This window comes from Urocampus carinirostris, chromosome 15 (genome assembly GCF_059441175.1).
Source record: "Urocampus carinirostris isolate Australia breed hairy pipefish chromosome 15, RoL_Ucar_1.0, whole genome shotgun sequence".
In the NCBI taxonomy this organism is placed as follows: Eukaryota; Metazoa; Chordata; class Actinopteri; order Syngnathiformes; family Syngnathidae; genus Urocampus; species Urocampus carinirostris.
In genome coordinates, this window is record NC_142363.1 from 2,115,187 (window position 1) to 2,132,985 (window position 17,799).

The following is a 17,799-nucleotide window of genomic DNA, read 5'->3' on the forward strand; positions in this document are numbered from 1 at the left end:
GCATGACAGAACACGGCATAATCAAGTGGGCAAACAATACGAACTGTTCTTTTAACTTTCCTAGCAAGGCAAGGGCCTTACACCCTCATCCTAGGCCGCAATTGGCCCCGGGGCTGCAAAATTGAGACACCTGCTTTAAAATTTGGCCTGGTATTGGATCCGTAATAAGCAGTGTCTGTATTTGCCCACAAAGATACAGTAAAAAAGTACCAACAAGCAGTGGCCCAGTTAGCACTTGGTGCACAGCATGGTGGCATCTCTATTTTTTGTGTTTTCAGTCATCGTTGCTCATCTTGGTCGTGGAAACTGTTGTGTATGTAGTAGGGTTGTAGTAGGATTGTAGTAGATTCAAGACAGGCACGGACGGTACATTCATAGAGTGTTTACTTCACTTCTTCCTCTGTAGTTCTCAGGCACAAGTACAAGGATGCACATTAGTATACAGCGACACCACAGGAAGGGGAGTGTATTACACGACACCACGTATTCCCTTTTTGTTAGAATAGGACACAAACAGTAGCATTAATCTGAAATACGCAATAACTCTTCGGTAAGTATGAGCTTATAGAAAACATACAATTTAATATTCATTACCAGATTAGAGGTAAATATTTATCAACGGTAAGCAATATTGTAAGGAACTATACTGTCAAAATCGGTAAGCAAAAGTATGTAAACCTTGTAACGTAAGCAGACTGTATGAGGATCACATCATAAACAAACATGACAATTTTTCAAACAATGAACATTCATCATGTCTTTTTTTTTTTTTTTTTTGAACATCACCACATCTTTTCTGTATATATATATATATATATATATATATATATATATATATATATATATATATATATATATATTTTTTTTTTTTTTTTTTTTTTTTAAGTCACGTAATTTTGAAGCCATGCAGGAGCATGTTGTATTCTCGGTGCACTCGGAGAGGGATGTGGTGAGGGCACAGTTTTAGTTTCAGGTTCAGGTGGCTCAGCACCTTGGTTGCTTGGCATGAGACAAGCATCAGCAGGCTGTGGCGCTGAAGCAGCAGCACAGGTGGAAGAATGGGCAAGGTGGAAAGCATTCCACACCTTTCCATCAGACAGCAGATAAGTGGCTGGACCCTTTTGGGCTACCACTGTCAGTGGCTTGGTGAACTTTGAGTGTCCTTTGGCAATGATTCCAGGTTTGCGGATGCAAACCGCAGAGCCAATCTGGAAGCTGGGTGATTTTGCACCGCGACGTTTGTCGGTGTATCTTTTTGACTTCCGATGTTTGTTTTGTATGTTTTGTAGCATGTTGCCTTTGTCAGCAGTGGGGCGCATGGAGTGAAGACCTGTGATGTGAAGCTTTGTATTCAGTGGTCTACCATGCAACAGTTCAGCGGGGGACACTGAAGTCACGGCATGTGGTGTGGCTCTGTAAGTGTGTAAAAACTCAGTGAAGAAGGCTTTCAGTGGTTTACCTAAGATGTTGGCTGTTTGCAGACAGTCCTTAAAGACTCTGTTGAAACGCTCGATTTCACTGTTGGCCTGTGGGTAGTACACAGAGCTGCGACGGTGTGTGATGTTCCTGTCACTAAGAAATGCTTCAAACTCGGTCGACACGAACTGAGGGCCATTGTCAGTAACAATTTCCTGTGGATTACCTTCTCTGCTAAACACAATGGAAAGAAAAGTCATAACAGAGGCAGAAGTAACATTTGAGCAGAAGGCAATCTCAGGCCATCGGCTGTAATAGTCAATGAGGGTGATGGCGAAGCGGCAATCAGCAGGCGCAGAGTGAATAGGACCAACAATGTCCACAGCAACCTTTTCCCAGGCAGCAGTTAGGGTAGGCACAGGCTGTAACGGGGCAGTACGTGTGGTTGCGGTTTTGTCATGCTGCAAGCAGGTAGTGCATGATTTGATGGCGAGCTCAACCTGAGAATCCATTCCAGGCCACCAGTACAAGTCTCTCAGTCTTTGTTTTGTGCGAACGATCCCTTTGTGTGTAGCGTGAGCAAGTTGGATCCTTTTTTCCTGTAGCTGTTGTAGTATCACAACACGATGAGTGCCACGGACAATGACACTGTTCTGCACGGCAAGCTCATTTTGCACACGGAAATATGGCACGATGAGGGGGTCAAGGCCTTTTGCAGTACGAGGCCATCCCTTCTGCATGTAGTGTCGCACCTTCTGTAGCACCAGACATTCCTCACACGCACTGGAGAGCTAATCAGCAATGACTGTAGCAAAATCAGGAGACACAGCAGCCACCATCTCCAACTCCATCTCCTCGTGGTCGTCTGTGATGGGGAGAGGCAAACGTGACAAGCAATCTGCAGTAACATTCTCATGTCCCGGTTTTGTATTCGTTTCCAGTTTCGTCAGCTCCTCCGACACCTTGTCACGCACGGCATATGGGAGTCTGCGTAGCTTTTGCTGGAATGGAAGGACGTCAGCACGCACTTTAACTTTGTGTATAAAACCTGTAGCAACGCCTAAAGCATTTGTAGTGTTGACAGTGTGACTCATCTCCGATGCAGCAGGTTTTGCAATCTGCCCATTTTGTATGTGAAGGCGAAGTGCAGTGAACAGGTCCATTCCTAGTAGTGGAGTACCGTCAGGAACTATGTAGAAGTCAGTATGTGCACTCTGGTTGCAGTATGTAGCAGTAATTTGAAGACAGCCCAACACTGGAATTGGCTTCTTCATGTAGGTCACCAGGCGCACAGTAGGCTTTGAGAGAGGCACGTGCATGAATGAATGTCTGTAAACTCTCTCTGGCAGAATTGAGACTGCTGAACCAGTGTCCACAAGTAGGTCAGTAGTAATTGACTGTTGACATCATTCGCATGGAGAGCAGCTGTACACGTAAGGCGCTTTGGGACTGCGGCTGTAGGGGCTACGTGACACACAGTAAGGTCTGGGACAGTAACTTCTCTCACTGATCGAGTAGGAATTTCGCAGCGGCACACTTTACTAAAATGTCCAATTTTTTCACATTGGTTGCATTTTGCATTTTTAGCAGGGCATTTGGGGTCATTTGCTAGATGAGAGTTGGAGCCACAACGGTAGCAGGTTTTGTGTTGATTCCTTTTATCTCTCGAGCGCTGTGTATGCGTGCTGCTCCGATTCCTTTTATCTCTTTGTTGCATGAGCTTCACAGGAGCGTCGGGCACGTGCACAGGAGCAATAGCCTTAGCTTCTGTCATAGCGGATTCGATTTATGTAGCAATAGCGATCGCTTTGTCAAGTTTTAAGTCCGTTTCCAACTGCAAGCGTTCTCTGATCCTCGAAGAGGACATCTTCTCAATGAATTGATCCCTAATCATATCATCAGCAAACGTGCCAAAGTCACAGTTAGTAATTAATTCCCTCAATGCGGCAATGAACTGAGCAGTGGTCTCGCCCGGTCTCTGAGCACGCCGACGGAACGTGCTACGCTCAGCCACGACATTCATCTTCGGTACAAAGAAAGTTTTTAGCGCATCACAGGCGGATTTGTAAGAAGTGCCAGTGTCGGGAAGGGAAAGAAAAATTATCTGCCCTTCTATGCCTAAACAGTGCAGCAGTAGTGCACGTTTTCGTTTGTCCGGCATGTCATTTGCAGTCAATGCTAGCAGGTAATTTTCGAACATCTGAATCCACGTGGTGTACAACATCATAGGCTCACCCGGGGTTTCAAGCAAAGCAGGGGGTTGTGAGATTCCGATACAAGTCCTCCTCGTCGCCAATATGTTGTGTATGTAGTAGGGTTGTAGTAGGATTGTAGTAAATTCAAGACAGGCACGGACGGTACATTCATAGAGTGTTTACTTCACTTCTTCCTCGGTAGTTCTCAAGCACAAGTACAAGGATGCACGTTAGTATACAGCGACACCGCAGGAAGGAGAGTGTATTACACGCACCACAGAAACCAAGGCCTGTTCCTCAGACTAACTGCCAGCTCCATCCCGGAATGTCTACTCACATTAGAGTCACAATGCTGCACACACTAGACTAGTGCTTGCGACATGGGCCACACTATCCAGAGGTTGCGGAAGAAACAGAGATACAGAGAAAAAAGATGCTTGCAGAGGGGTGACCTTGTCCACTTATGCCCCCTTCAAAGGTCATAATGTTACTGAATATGCAGTTTCATTGATATTTTATATTTGGAGTTAGTATTGTATTTCACCGCACTATAAGGCGCACCCCCTAAAAATTATTTATATTTTTCTAAGTTGGAACACACAGAAATAGAAGGTTTTTATTCTCGCCTGAATGTTTTTATTTGCAATTAAATGTCGGCAGATTAGTGTATCATAGGCATCTACGCTGGAAAACGGGTGAGTCAATAGCTTGAAGCCTTACCTGGTACCTTGTCAAATTTGATCACAATCACATCATATTTTACACATTTTTCTAAGGGTTGGTTTAGTTGTTTCCAAAATTAGCCTTTGGGGAACGACTAGTTTACCTCACTAAAACCTTTGCAAATGTGCATTTTACTTTGGCCAATTCTTTAGACATTTCGAAAGAGTTGTAAATGTTTGAATTATTTTTCGGCGTTTCTATCACTACAGTATTGTGCACACTTGCGCGTAAAAATGGTGCATAAAAATGGTGCATAAAAATGTATCACTAGTGGCGTTACGCTCAACTTATTTCAGGATCTAATTTAATAACAATAAGGACGTCTTTATATCAATTTATTCCCAACATAGCTAGCTAACCTGTGTGTCAATCATAATTTGAATCCTTCACTCTTGGCTTAAGTTATTCGGAGGTAAAGGAGGCGTTATCCTTTTTATCAATACAGGCCTGTATATTCTAATGCGGGCTGCAGACCATGAAAAAAAAGCCTTCAATTGGCCGAAAGTGGTGTTAGGTTTTGTTTTGTTTTTAATCCGTTGGTATTATTGTGTGTTTTGAAGTAAATATTTTACACTGTTGAGTTCACTAGACTCTTGCGGATGTAGAGAGGCCATGGTTGCGTTGTATCATTGAATTTGATGGCTGAAAGACGACGTCTTTGGTGAGCTATGCCGGATTTGTATTTTTCAGGTCGTGACATTTCTTTGATAAGTATATGGTCATCATATTTGAATCCCAAGAGTTTAATCTTTCCAGTGATTGGTGGCATGACCTATTTAGGTGATTGGTGACATTGTACAGACGCGTATTAGCTTGTCATCGGTTGGCCGTCAGAACCTTGAGGGGTTGAAGTCTGTCTGAACAGGATATATTGTTTTTTTTCCACATCAGATCCAGGCCACTTTCATTTGTGGTCTTAAATCCGATACATATCCGATCTTTTGCGACTTCTGTCCGAACGGTCAAGGCACATTTATGCAACCATCAAGCAAAGGAATCAACCACAACGGCGGACGAAAACACAGTATCATTAAATCACATATTAATGGAACATTTTCCATTTTGTAAGTAACGGAACAGCCATTATTGCATCTTACCTTTACCTTGAATTCAAAGTATGTTTGACTGCTGTTCAATCTGGTCTCTCTTTTCTTTTTGTGTGTATCCCATATCCCCCACCCTCAACGATTACATCACATAATGAATGGCATCCTTACTTGACACCACATGCAGAGTCCCGTCTTGGATGTGGACGAGAATGGCACGTTGGACCTGAGCATTAGCAAGCGACTTTGTGGAGGAGGGGATTCGGTGCTCACCCCTCTCGAACCCATGTCCCCCCAGAGGCAAGCTGCCCTCCTGGGTTCGCGCTGCTTCAGCATGGGCGATGCCGACTGTTGGGACCTGCCCGTGGACTATACCAAGATCAAACACATAGATGGGGATGACAAACAGGTAACAGTCAAATACAAATATAGATTTTTTTCAACCAAAGCAAAAAAATGTAAGGTCAAAGAAGTAATGCAAATTTAAATTATTATATTTATATTGACAGTATACAGTTGTTTTTATCATTTGTATACATAATAAAGGTTATTTTAGTCAATGATTCAGCTGTTATTTAGGATTTTAACCTGTTTTTTTAATGTTGACTTTTTTTTATATTGACTTTCATGAAAATGGACATAGATATTACTTAAAATGAGCAAAACAAAATCTCTCAATGGAACAAAAACATGTTTTGCCTTTGTTTTCTGTAGCAAAATACAAAAATAAGTTAAATCAGCAAAATTATGTGCAGATTTTTAATTATTTGATTTTCTTATTATTTTTCTGCAATGCAATTTCATACAATGTCATCAAATGAAATCATTTATTAAATATATTTTCCCTCATTTCACAGATAAAATTGGGCAATTTACTGCGGTACACTAGACAAGGTCTCATGACACACTGGTTAAAAACACTGCATTAACAGATATTTTTTCTGATTTTAGTATTATTTTTGTCATTTAAAGATTGTTTTTCTTCTGTAAAATAGGAACTTCGGTCTTAAATAATTGTTCTTAATTTCTTATTTTAGCTACATCTTAAATCATAAGTAAAATAATAAAATTGTTGAACAGGAGTATCTGCCATATCAAATAATTTGTAATGTAGTGTTAAGTGGTTCTAATTTACTATGAAACAGATTATATCTCGTAAAACTAGAATATGAATTAAATTCTTAAAATGTGGAAAATACCATCAAAACTGTGAAAAAATATCTGATCCAAGTGCTGATTTTATTTAATGTGAAATACTAGTTGAAGTATTCTAAAAAAAATACATAAACTAGACAATTCTAAAAGCTTATGTGCCCAAAAGGGTCTGGTATTCAAAGAACAGTAACCTGATAAGCGAATGGTGACAGTGATGTAACACCAACAAAAAGACCAACAGTTAGCAATAATAGTCATATTTAAGAACAACCCTTATTTGCACCTTTTTAGGTGTCCAGTAGTAAAAATAACTACATTCTTTATTGTAAGCAATCATAATAAACGATAAACCAAAATTTCTTAAAAAAAACTCTTGCGGATACCTATATACCATTCTTCTAAAATTACATGAAATCAATATTATTTTATTCTTAACAACACTTCCTGTGATATTGGTCACCATTACAAATACTGATCGATAATGCAAAGAGCAGGTATCAGCATTACAGTATAGGATAACGTGTACTGCTACTTTGTCTTCGAAATTTTAGCGATGAGAAAAATCTTGACAGTGCCCGTACATAACTCATTTAAACAATGGTTTGGTGCAGTGTTATAGTTTTACACTGGACTAAATATTAATTAGGGCCCGGTCACACAGCCGTTTGCGTCTGTATCGAGGCTGAATCACGGCCAGAAATTTCTGCCTGTGAAGCAGACGCTGTTGGACGCTTTGAGATCGCCATACAGACGAGATACAGCAGTGCTTTACACACGGTCGGAAATTCACACGCGGTTGGCCGCGCGAAAAAGTTTTGCGCTGCTGAAAACTTTAGACCACGTGTAACCGCGGGCGGCACACGTGGTATACACGATGTAATGACGCGGTACAGACACGGAATGACGTGCTACGGCCGCGGCCAGGGCGTGGTTACACGCGGGTAGGACGGGAAATTTTAGCGGGTAATTGTGGGTGGAGCACGGTCATAGCACGTTTGTTCTGCGCCTGTATCGCGATGTTATCACGTGAATTAGCGTGTGTAACACATGTGACGGTCAAACGCCTTTCTCCGCGTATATACAGCGCGATTTGCCGAGCACACGTCAGTTGTGCTCGAGACGTCAAGGGGTTAACATGGATCCCCGTCACCGTAGTGACCTCGTCTTAATCCATTTTTATTTCTTGACATTTCTTTTAATTTCATAACAAGATAATAAAATAAAAATGAAAAACTATTACAATAATAACATATTGGCTTCTTCGGTGCCATAGCTTGAAATCTTGATCTTCACGGGACTGTGTCTTGAGCGGTTATGATTTCTACAGCCCGGTGTTGTGCCGAGAAATGCCTCCCTGCAGAGATTTGCACCCCTTCGCTACTATAACCACTTTTACTTCGTTTTATCTCACTTTTATATCGTTTTTCGAGAATGTGATGGCGAAGATATAACCAAAACCACTTCGACTTGCATTTGTTGGGAATGTATACAATTTAAACCATTCTGTCTTTGTATTTGTTGTGAATGTATTTGAACGGTAATGCACACCGTATATAAATCACTTTTGAGAACTGTTATGCACTCTACCATAAAGCTTATTATGCTGAAATAAGCTTTATGGTAGAGTGCATAACAGTTTCAATACGAGCGATTTGAATAGAAAAGGGCAAAAATAAACATGTTACCTGCTCAACTATAAGCATGATAACAATATTGCAATAATAAAATATACAACGAGAAAATGTAAATCTTCATTCTAATTGTTCAATTCTAGCCCTCTGGAGGCTAATTTAAACATACAGTTTAGTTTTGATTTGCAATATTTTAGCCGTTCTGGCTATCAATTCCACCTCAATGATATCAAAAGGGGTTTAAATACCTGCATCGACAAGTAAACACACATCACTCATGTGAGATTTAGCTGTGAATAGGTTAACCTCAAACACGCAGTAGCTTCACGTAACACGGTCTGTTTAAACCTTTACGGACACAATCCAAATTTTCAAGCATTTGCACTGCTCTTTTTTCTCTATTTTCTCTCGCCGCCCGTCGCCACTTGCTGTCTAATTGTTATCATTCCAGTGTTTAAGCATTGGGTATACATATATTTCTTCAAACGAATCTGCAAGTCAGTTGTAAACTATATCAATGTGTTTCCTCGGTTTGTGCTACGTTTCCCAAATCATGTTATCCTTTTTTCACATTCTTGCTGTTCTCAGGGATGAATTATGCAAAGCAGCACTTTGGGAGGGTGGCGAAATAGCTCATCTCATCAAAGAACGGCTGGAAATCAATGCACCACTGCTGAGTGCATCTGTCGATGTGCACATGCGCCCCTAAAAGTGCAGACTCTCTCTCTCTTTCTCTTTCTCTTTCTCTCTCTCTCTCTCTCTCTCTCTCTCTCTCTCTCTCTCTCGCTCTTTTTACCTCTCTCTTGTTCTATTGTTCTCTGTCTCTCTCTATGTCCATCTCTTTCTGTCTCTCTCTTTCTGTCTCTCGCTCTCTCTCTCTCTCTCTCTCGCTCTCTATTTCTCTCAAAGCTCCTCATGTGCTTTGTGTGTGTGTGTGTGTGTGTGTGTGTGTGTGTGTGTGTGTGTGTGTGTGTGTGTGTGTGTGTGATCCACAGCCAGCATCTTTTTTTTTTCTTTATGCATGCTTCTTCTTGTCTTCCCTTAAATGGAGAAGTCTGCATGATCTAACCCGCCTCACTCACACAGTTTTGGTAGACCGGATTAATTTGGGTCAATTTCTGGACCTGTCTGTTCATAAGCCATACTGTACGTACACTCCAGGCACGGAAGGAGAGTGGCGGGGGGATGGTAGGTGGAAAGGGAATTTCATCAACTGCTCTCGTGCCCTGGTTGCACAGTGCACACACTGCAGACAAAGCGATCAGCTACTTTTTTGGTTAGACAACGTGGCAGTTCCATCTAATGGCTGGACTGTGCATTGCAAGAACAAACCCAGGCAACTCCCTTAGTCAGAGGTCTCGGACTCAAATTACCGTAATTTCCGCCCTATAAGGTGCACTGTATTATAAAGTGCACACTCAAAAAATATTAATTTTTGATGGAGAACCGGACTATGGGGCCCATGGAATTAAAACTACTGCAAGGGCTAGGATCGCATGAAAAAACAAAAAAGTGCCGTATCTACGTATTGGTTGAACAGTTGGAATATATCACTGATCACAATTGCATATTTTTGCATGCAACGGGAATCATACTTTAATCAATCTGTGTTGGGTGCGGCAGATCACATCCACTAGACTCCTAGGAATGCAGACGATACATGAAAAGAGATTTGGTATTATCTCATCATCACAGCTGTTTTGCAAAGTCTATGAATCATGCGAGATTCTGAACTTGATGACAATAAGAACATCGTGGGAAGTAATTTGGTCTTTCTGAACAGAATGACATGGACGCCATTGTCGAAAGTAATTTAGTTATCCTGGAACATGTAAATAAAGGCACAACCAGGCTAATCAAAAAGTGTGTCACTCACAATGCTTAGTTGATACAACATTCTCACCTCTCTGAAATATCTGATCTAAAAATACTGTGATGTTAAGATATGACCCACTGCCTTTGCATGTGTTGTCTGTATCCCTACAAGTCTAGCAGATGGAATCTAGCACACCCACACCATGATCATTGATATGATTCCCATGATATTTAAAGTTATACAGTTGTAAACAACCATCCATATCTCCAGCAGCTTGGTGGGTAGGAATTAGTGCGGTTACCATTGCTAACTTGTCCAATCCAATAATCAATTAATAATTATTTGGGAAAATATAGTAAGACATTTACAGTTTTGACCATGTAAAGCGCACTAGTTTATAAGGCACACTTTCAAATTGCTTACCAATTTGGGGTTTTTGGGTGCAGAATAAACAGAGAAGGGTCTGGTGGACGTTGGGTTAAATCGGGTTTTCCAAAATAAAATGATTAAAAACATTTTACAGTTCTTAAATATTGTTTGTTTTTGTTTTTTTAATTCTACACAAATTGAGTTCTAAAAAATAAAAAAAAATTAAAAAATAAAAACTGAATACTACAAAGCACAAGGAATAATACAGACTACGGAGACTCAAAATGACCCAAAAGAAACATTCTTCTTCTCTCTTTTGCCTTTTAAGGTGCAGTGTGTAATACTTGACCACTCGATGCTGCTGTATTGTGTAGTTCAATCAAAAACAAGTGCTACAAAGCACAAGGAAGAAATACAAACAACATAAACTCAAAGTAACTGTAATTTCTCCCAGCTTTTTAAGGTTTTTGTGTACCCGTAGTAGCAATTTGGCAGACAAATATGTCAGCTCCCTCTGGGCGAGCATTTTGGTATTTTAAATGAATGCAAATATATCCACCTACAAGTATTTTAAAATATCTACAATTATATCATAGTTCATTTAACGCCCCCTTTACCTCCGAATCATTTTTTTACTACCTTTAAAGATCTACATTAAGGCAGGGGCTTCAAACTATCATCCTGGGGGCCGCATTTGACTTCTAGGCTGCAAGTTTGAGACAATTCATTTATGTTGGCAGACAAAGTTGCATTATTCTATATTATTTTTCTCATTTCACCTCTTGTTTATGTCATTAATTTAGCAAAAAAAATTGTATAAACAATGGTAAAATAAGGATACAGTGTTTTCTACCACTAGATGGCGATAAATAATACACAATGTTTTCTTTTATTTATGTTCACTAGGTTTTGTGTACTGTTACCAAATGCTAAATCTATTGCACCTGGGTTATCCTGGAAGGAGGATTACCACTTGTAAGGGCCTTCCTTAAGTTTTCTTATTTTTCCTCGTGCTGAGGTTTTGAATTATTCCTTGCCCGCATGTTGGTTTAAGATCAGGGGATGGTGTAATTGTAACCTGTGCAGTCCTTTGAGACATCTTGTGATTGAGGGCTATACAAATAAACATGACTAGACTTGTCTACTATATTTTGAAGGGACTAGTCAAGTCAAGTCACAATTATTTGTACAGCCCTTAATCACAAGAAGTCTCAAGGAGTGTTACGGACCGCAGACCATTACAGACTCAAGACTTTTTAACACTAAAACTTTCCACAATTTTGTAAAATGTCATCCTTACTTTTTTATCGAGTAAATTAATACATAATACATACATTGCTCCAAATGAGCAAAATTGTTATGATAGAATTTAAGAAATGGCATATTCTACTAGCAGGGCAGCACGGCGGCGCAGTGGTTAGCGCTTGTGCGGCACAGTTCATGTCATGGGAACCTGTCGTGGGTTCAAATCCAGCTCCAGACTTCCTGTGCGGAGTTTGTATGTTCTCCCCGTGCTTGCGTGGGTTTCCTCCGGGCACTCCGGTTTCCTCCCACGTTCCGAAAACATGCATTTCAGGTGAATTGGCCGGTCCAAATTGTCCCTAGGTGTGAATGAGCGAATGATTTGTCTGTCCCTGTGTGCCCTGCGATTGGCTGGCAACCAGTTCAGGGTGTCCCCTGCCGGAGATGGCTGGGATGGGCTCCAGCCCCCCGCGACCCCTAATGAGGATAAGCGGCACGGCTAATGAGATATTTTACTAGCAATCGTGTTTTTACTATTGGGGGTACAATAGGGGGTAAAGTACCTTTTCTGAGCAGTTGCTGTGTTGTGGTTCAGCAATTATTATTATTCAAGCAGGTGCATGATTTGTTGACACAAAACTGCTAATGGAATAAAAGTCATCAACTTCTTCCTCTTCTTCTTGTGTATTTCTTTTTGTATATTGCAGGATGACCTGGACCCCTTCCAAGACCTGTTGGAGGACCGTTCCTTTACCACCGATATTAACATGCCAAGTCCCAAGTCAAAGTATGTCCAGTGCAAGGAGAGCAAGAAAGACCTGATAACGTAAGCGTCGGAAACCTGTGCACACTTTTCATGCATTCCTTATCATCCATGCTCTGTAGAGCAACACAGTATTCCGCTTTTCCCCCTATCTTATTATTTTGTATTACAATCTGTGGTATTTTATTTCATTCAGTTTTAGTCCATCAATACACATTGAATTTTATCAATCCTTAACGGTGTTGTACGGAATATGAAACTTTATTACTCTCTTCTGCCATGTCCTGGCTTAAAGTCAAGATCAGGGGACTCAAACTCAATTGAGTTGAGGTGCCCCTGAAGCTAAGGTCCGTGTAAGGTTGGGCACAAAAATAGCGTTCGAAAAAACATTCTGCAGTTCTTTAAGGGACAGTGTTTTATATTTGTGTACTAGGTGTCGCTGTGATGTGTACTGGAACTCAAAATGAGTCCAAAAAAAGACTACAAACTACAGAGACTGAAAGCGAGGAAAAAGCAACTTTTCCCCCCCACCAATTTCACCCTGATTTTTACCCTGCTTCTCACAACAACAAAAAATGAAAGGAAAAATATTATATATATATATATATATATATATATATATATATATATATATATATATATATATGTATGTGTGTGTGTGTGTGTGTGTGTGTGTGTGTGTGTGTGTGTGTGTGTATAATTTGAAAAGGGAATAAAAAAGAGGGAACAAGAAATAAAAATAAACAAAAAAGGAATCATGTGAATAAAAAGAAAAGGAAGGGTGAGCAAAAAAATAATATGAAGAAAAAAGGAAAGGAAAAAAAGGAATTCGAAAAGAAAAGACAAAAGCAGAAAAATTTCAATTTTCTTTCTCTTTTTCTTTGAATTTTTTATTCTTCTTTTCCTTTTTCTCGAGTTTTACCTTTTGTCTTTTTTCTTTTTTCTTTTTTTTTCTCTTCTTTTGTCTTCATTTTTTCTTTTGTCTTCATTCTTTTCTTCTTTTCTTATTTCCCATCTCGGGATGATTTAATAATAGTCTGTTCAGCCTTTTGAGACTTCTTGTGAATGAGAGCATCACAAATAAACATTACTTGACTGGACTTCTTTTCAAAAGTACTAATGTGCATTTAAGTCACCTTGAGTCTCCAAATTTTGTGTTTTTACATTGTGCTTTTAGCAATCATTTTTGGTGGCACAACAGATTTTACCTTGATTATCGTGATTAATGGCGGCAGAACCTCTCCGAAACATGAAAATATGCTAAGTGGGAACCTTTATTAATTTACTTACTTGATTGTTACTCAAGAAACTTACAGGGTTACATATTTGTTTAACAAATAAAACTACTGTACTAAATAAAAATGTCCTTTGCAAATATCTTTTGTACTGTCAAATTATGATTTGAAAAATCTATTGCTGTTTCATGTCGCAACTGTATGAATTAAGGACCCGATCCACTTTACTTTATTTTTTATAATAAAGAATAATAAATGAAATACATGAACCATCAAATATTGTGCATTTTTAAATACCTTTAGAACTATAATTTCAACTAAGTAGATGGTCGCCATATTGCTGCTTATGGTACCCCCAAATACAAAAAACCTTTTGAAAGGCTGGGCAAAAAAAGGAGGAGGAAAATGTTGGACTTACTTCGAGTCTCTATAGTCTTTTCTTGTGCTTTGTAGCACTTGTTTTTAGTTGTAACAAATAGTAATCAAATATTATACAGTGTCCTTTCAAGGCAATTATTTATTTGAAATTACAGTATGCACACCACTGTATTATTTAAACACATACAGGTACTGCAATATCAGTAGGATTGCTGGGGTTAAATTGAGCTGGTTTGCAGCACACAACAAAAACGGATTGTTTGGTTTAAAATAACTACACATGTTGGTGCTACCTATCTAAAACAGACAACCCCCAAACAAATTAGGCCATGTAATACAAAACAATAAAAACAAAATTGTCACGAGGTGGTGACCGGACCAGAACGAAGGCAGGAGGCAGGAAGGGAGAACTCAATTGCGGTGACGATCAAAACTTTTATTTAACAAAATAAAAAACTCCGGGACGAAACAGTACAAAAACATTCTTACACTCAGAATGGTCAAGTACAGGTTTCCTCCGACTCAAACTAAACAGGACAGGGCATAACAGAACGAAAAATGTGTATCAGAAAATGCAATGAGCCAGCCCCCGCAATACCCACAACCCAACCTTAAGTAGCACACAAGCAATTAGCTGATCTGCTTCAGCTGGTGCCCAGGGGGCGGGGCAGACCGGTCGCCACGGCGACCATGCTGACCATGACAAAAATTGTGAAACTGTTGATAACAAACAGCAAAAAACATTTGGTTGAAATAACCAGAGCAGCTGCTTCATTTTGTCCCAAACAAGTAAAATATTTCGATGAAATGGATTCAAGTTTTGGAGTGAGCCATTTTTAAAATTATTCATTCAGTGCAGCAAACAATAATTAAAATGTCATATCATGCCTGCTTTGCATTACATTTTTTTCGTCTTCCTTTTATTTTTTTGCTAATGTCAGGGTGCTCTTCTCAGTCTTTCAGGTTGTCCATTAGCTGATAAAAGTATTCGGAGTCTACTGGCCAACAACGCACAAGAGCTCAAGTAAGGCGTGAGAAGATTTATCTGATCAACTTCCGTCGTTGGTCTTTTTTTCAAAGGAGAAATTGTGACAACAAAGTTATCTTATTTTAATTGATTTCAATTTAAACAAAAGTACTGTAATTTCACGACCATAAGCCGCACATTAAAGTCTCAGATTCACTTCAAATTGTGTGCGCTCTGTCTGTCATGCAGAGCAGTGGAGATAGACCGCCTCGGTGGTCTTAGGGTTGGGCGCCCGCCCCTGAGATCACAGCTTTGAGCCTTGGGCGAGTCATACCTAATACATCTCCAACTAAATGTGACTTCTGTGCGTCTCCTCTGACTTTTATGCATCTCTTGTTTGATTGCCATCATATCCTGCTTGCGTGGAAGCAACACACGCAGAGTGTCCATTGTTTGCGGAAAGACTCATGAATGCTAACGCCACGTTTCTAGCAATTTAAAAGTTATTGTTATCGTTTTGTTGCTTTTGTCTCATGAAACTGTGTCATTGTACCACCCAAACCAGGACTACGGTGGCGCAGAAACTTCTAGTGGATTATAAATAAGTAGAATGGATTGTCGACGCTCGGGCTAACGTGTCTGTCGGAACTGTTGTTATAACTTTCGGAAAGTGAATGAAGAATGTGAACATTTTAGTGGAGATTTAGCGGAGCTGGTCTGGATTACCAGTAAAAAAATGTGAGCGCCATCTTTGTTTGGCACTACCTTTTTTTTTTTTATACAGTTTTATCGATGTGTTTTACTTTGTAATCTATTCTAAAAAAACACATAAAACTAAGCTTTGCTTCCATTGTATTATTAAATACTTGTTTGCTTGCCTGTGTTTTTTTTTTTTTTAACTTTTTATTTCTCACACCAATTTTGACAGAGGTTTGATTCCACCATCTTGCCTGTGTTTTTGTAACGCGGCTGTAGCAGAGTGCTCCCGTGCCCTATTGTGCATTGTGCCCTGTGTTTTGTGAAATCAGTGTTCTGGAGAATCCTTGAATAGTCTTAATAGGCTTTGAATTACTCTAATAAAAAGGCCAACATTGCCATTAAACTGTCTTGAACCCAATTTTCAAAATTCTTAAAAAGGTGAATACGATTTATATTTGTTGGAACCAAAGAATGTAATACCATTTATCAATTATCTTTTTTTAATAACTCATGGTAACCTTTTTGTGGCAACATCGTGTGACCACAATGACGGAACTATTAAAACAGTGATGTGGTTTCAGTCTCGCCTTTCAGAGCAGGCGCAAGTCTTAGGCTAGGTTCAGACTGTAGGGAAATAGGATTTTTTACATGGATTCAACCTCTATCCGATCTGTTAAAGTCCACCTGGACGGAACAAATCCACTTTTTTCACACCAGACCCAGGCCACTTCATATGTGGTCCTAAATCTGATGCATACCTAATTTCTTGGAATGTGAATTCAGTCTGAACGGTCAAGGCGCATTTACGCGACCTGCATGTCATCGATAGGTGGAAAACATCCCTAAACTGTCTACAACCAGGCACTTCTTTATTATGTAACTCACAGAACAGCCAACATAGCATCGCGTGTCATGATTTGCTTACTGCTCTCGCCTGCGCTCACTCGTACAGTCCCACTTGCCACTCATTCCCGAATTAGTTCTCCTATTTAAGCATGTCATTCTCATTCACTCATTTTCAGTCCGTCAGCGAAACCTCCGTACATGCAAGGCAACCATCTCTGACTATGGCTCCTGTCTGTCCCGTCCTGTCCTGTATCCTGCCCGTCTGTCCCCGACTGTCCCCGAGTTGCTGACTTGCTTCCAATCTCCGGCCACGCTCCGTTCGTGAGGGCTTCTTACTCCTCCTGTCCAGCGAGCACCGGATCGCTGTTTTTTTTTCCTTTCGCCCTGACTTCCTTCAATAAAGCATTGTGTTAAACGTTACTCATTTGCGTCCACTGCTCGTACCGATCCTGACATGCAGAATTACGTCATGTCGCTTAGGATCGTTTTAAAAGCAATAGTATCCTCTAGTGGTACTTAACAATATTTACATTCAAATCCCACCACATGGACTGTATTTAACAGGGTAAGGCAAAGTTTTGGATTGAATCTATATTTTGGGGGACAACGCTCTGCTGTTACATTCATGAGTACTTCTGCAAACATGAGTACATCGCTATTGAAGTCGCGTGTCCGCTTCTCCGCATGCGTACCAGTTGCGGCGATTTCAAATCTCATACAAGTCACATTTAGTTGGAAATACCCACAATGCACATAGCAACTTTGGAGTGAGACGTTTACTCTGGACCATGGTAAACATGAAATTTGTGGGAATTGGTTGTCCGACGAATCTTTTTGCCTTGGCTAAAAGCTGCGCGATGTATTGTGTGCAAGAATTTTTTGTGTCTTTTTCTTTTGTTTGTTTCAATTTAGTTTGTTTTTATCTTTTGGTTTTAAATTTGATTTCAAAATGCATTAAAAAGTCTTAAACAGTCTTGAATTTACATGCCCTAATCAGTAGGAACCCTGTAAATACAGAACCAGCTACACAGTGGACCCTATGGTGGTGAAAATACTTGTCATTGTGAAATAAAGCTTAATGAAGCCTCATGAAGCATTCATTAAGACTTGATAGGTGCTCTTAATTTAATTGGAAATTATTCTATTTTGATTGCATCTTCAAACCAAAGGTGACATCAAAAAGTGAAAAAAAAGAGATTTTATTTAGCCATCACTAGAAAACAATTTGAGGAAATTCTCCTTGCTAAAAGCTAAAAGTAATATGTATACATGTACGTATGTATTCATGATTGCGGATCTGTTCAACCTTTTTTAAGGT

General features: G+C 39.8%; 1 protein-coding gene across 6 annotated transcripts in view; it reads left to right on the plus strand.

The window, feature by feature from the left end:
* myt1lb (myelin transcription factor 1-like, b) overlaps nt 1-17,799 on the plus strand; it is a 249,930-nt gene that overhangs the window by 209,951 nt on the left and 22,180 nt on the right. For all 6 annotated transcript variants that reach the window (XM_088353855.1, XM_088353850.1, XM_088353854.1 and 3 more), the window contains 3 exons: nt 5,568-5,789; nt 12,301-12,419; nt 14,925-14,993. In XM_088353855.1, the coding sequence (XP_088209981.1) occupies nt 5,568-5,789; nt 12,301-12,419; nt 14,925-14,993 (410 nt within the window). The remainder of the gene's footprint in view (nt 1-5,567; nt 5,790-12,300; nt 12,420-14,924; nt 14,994-17,799) is intronic.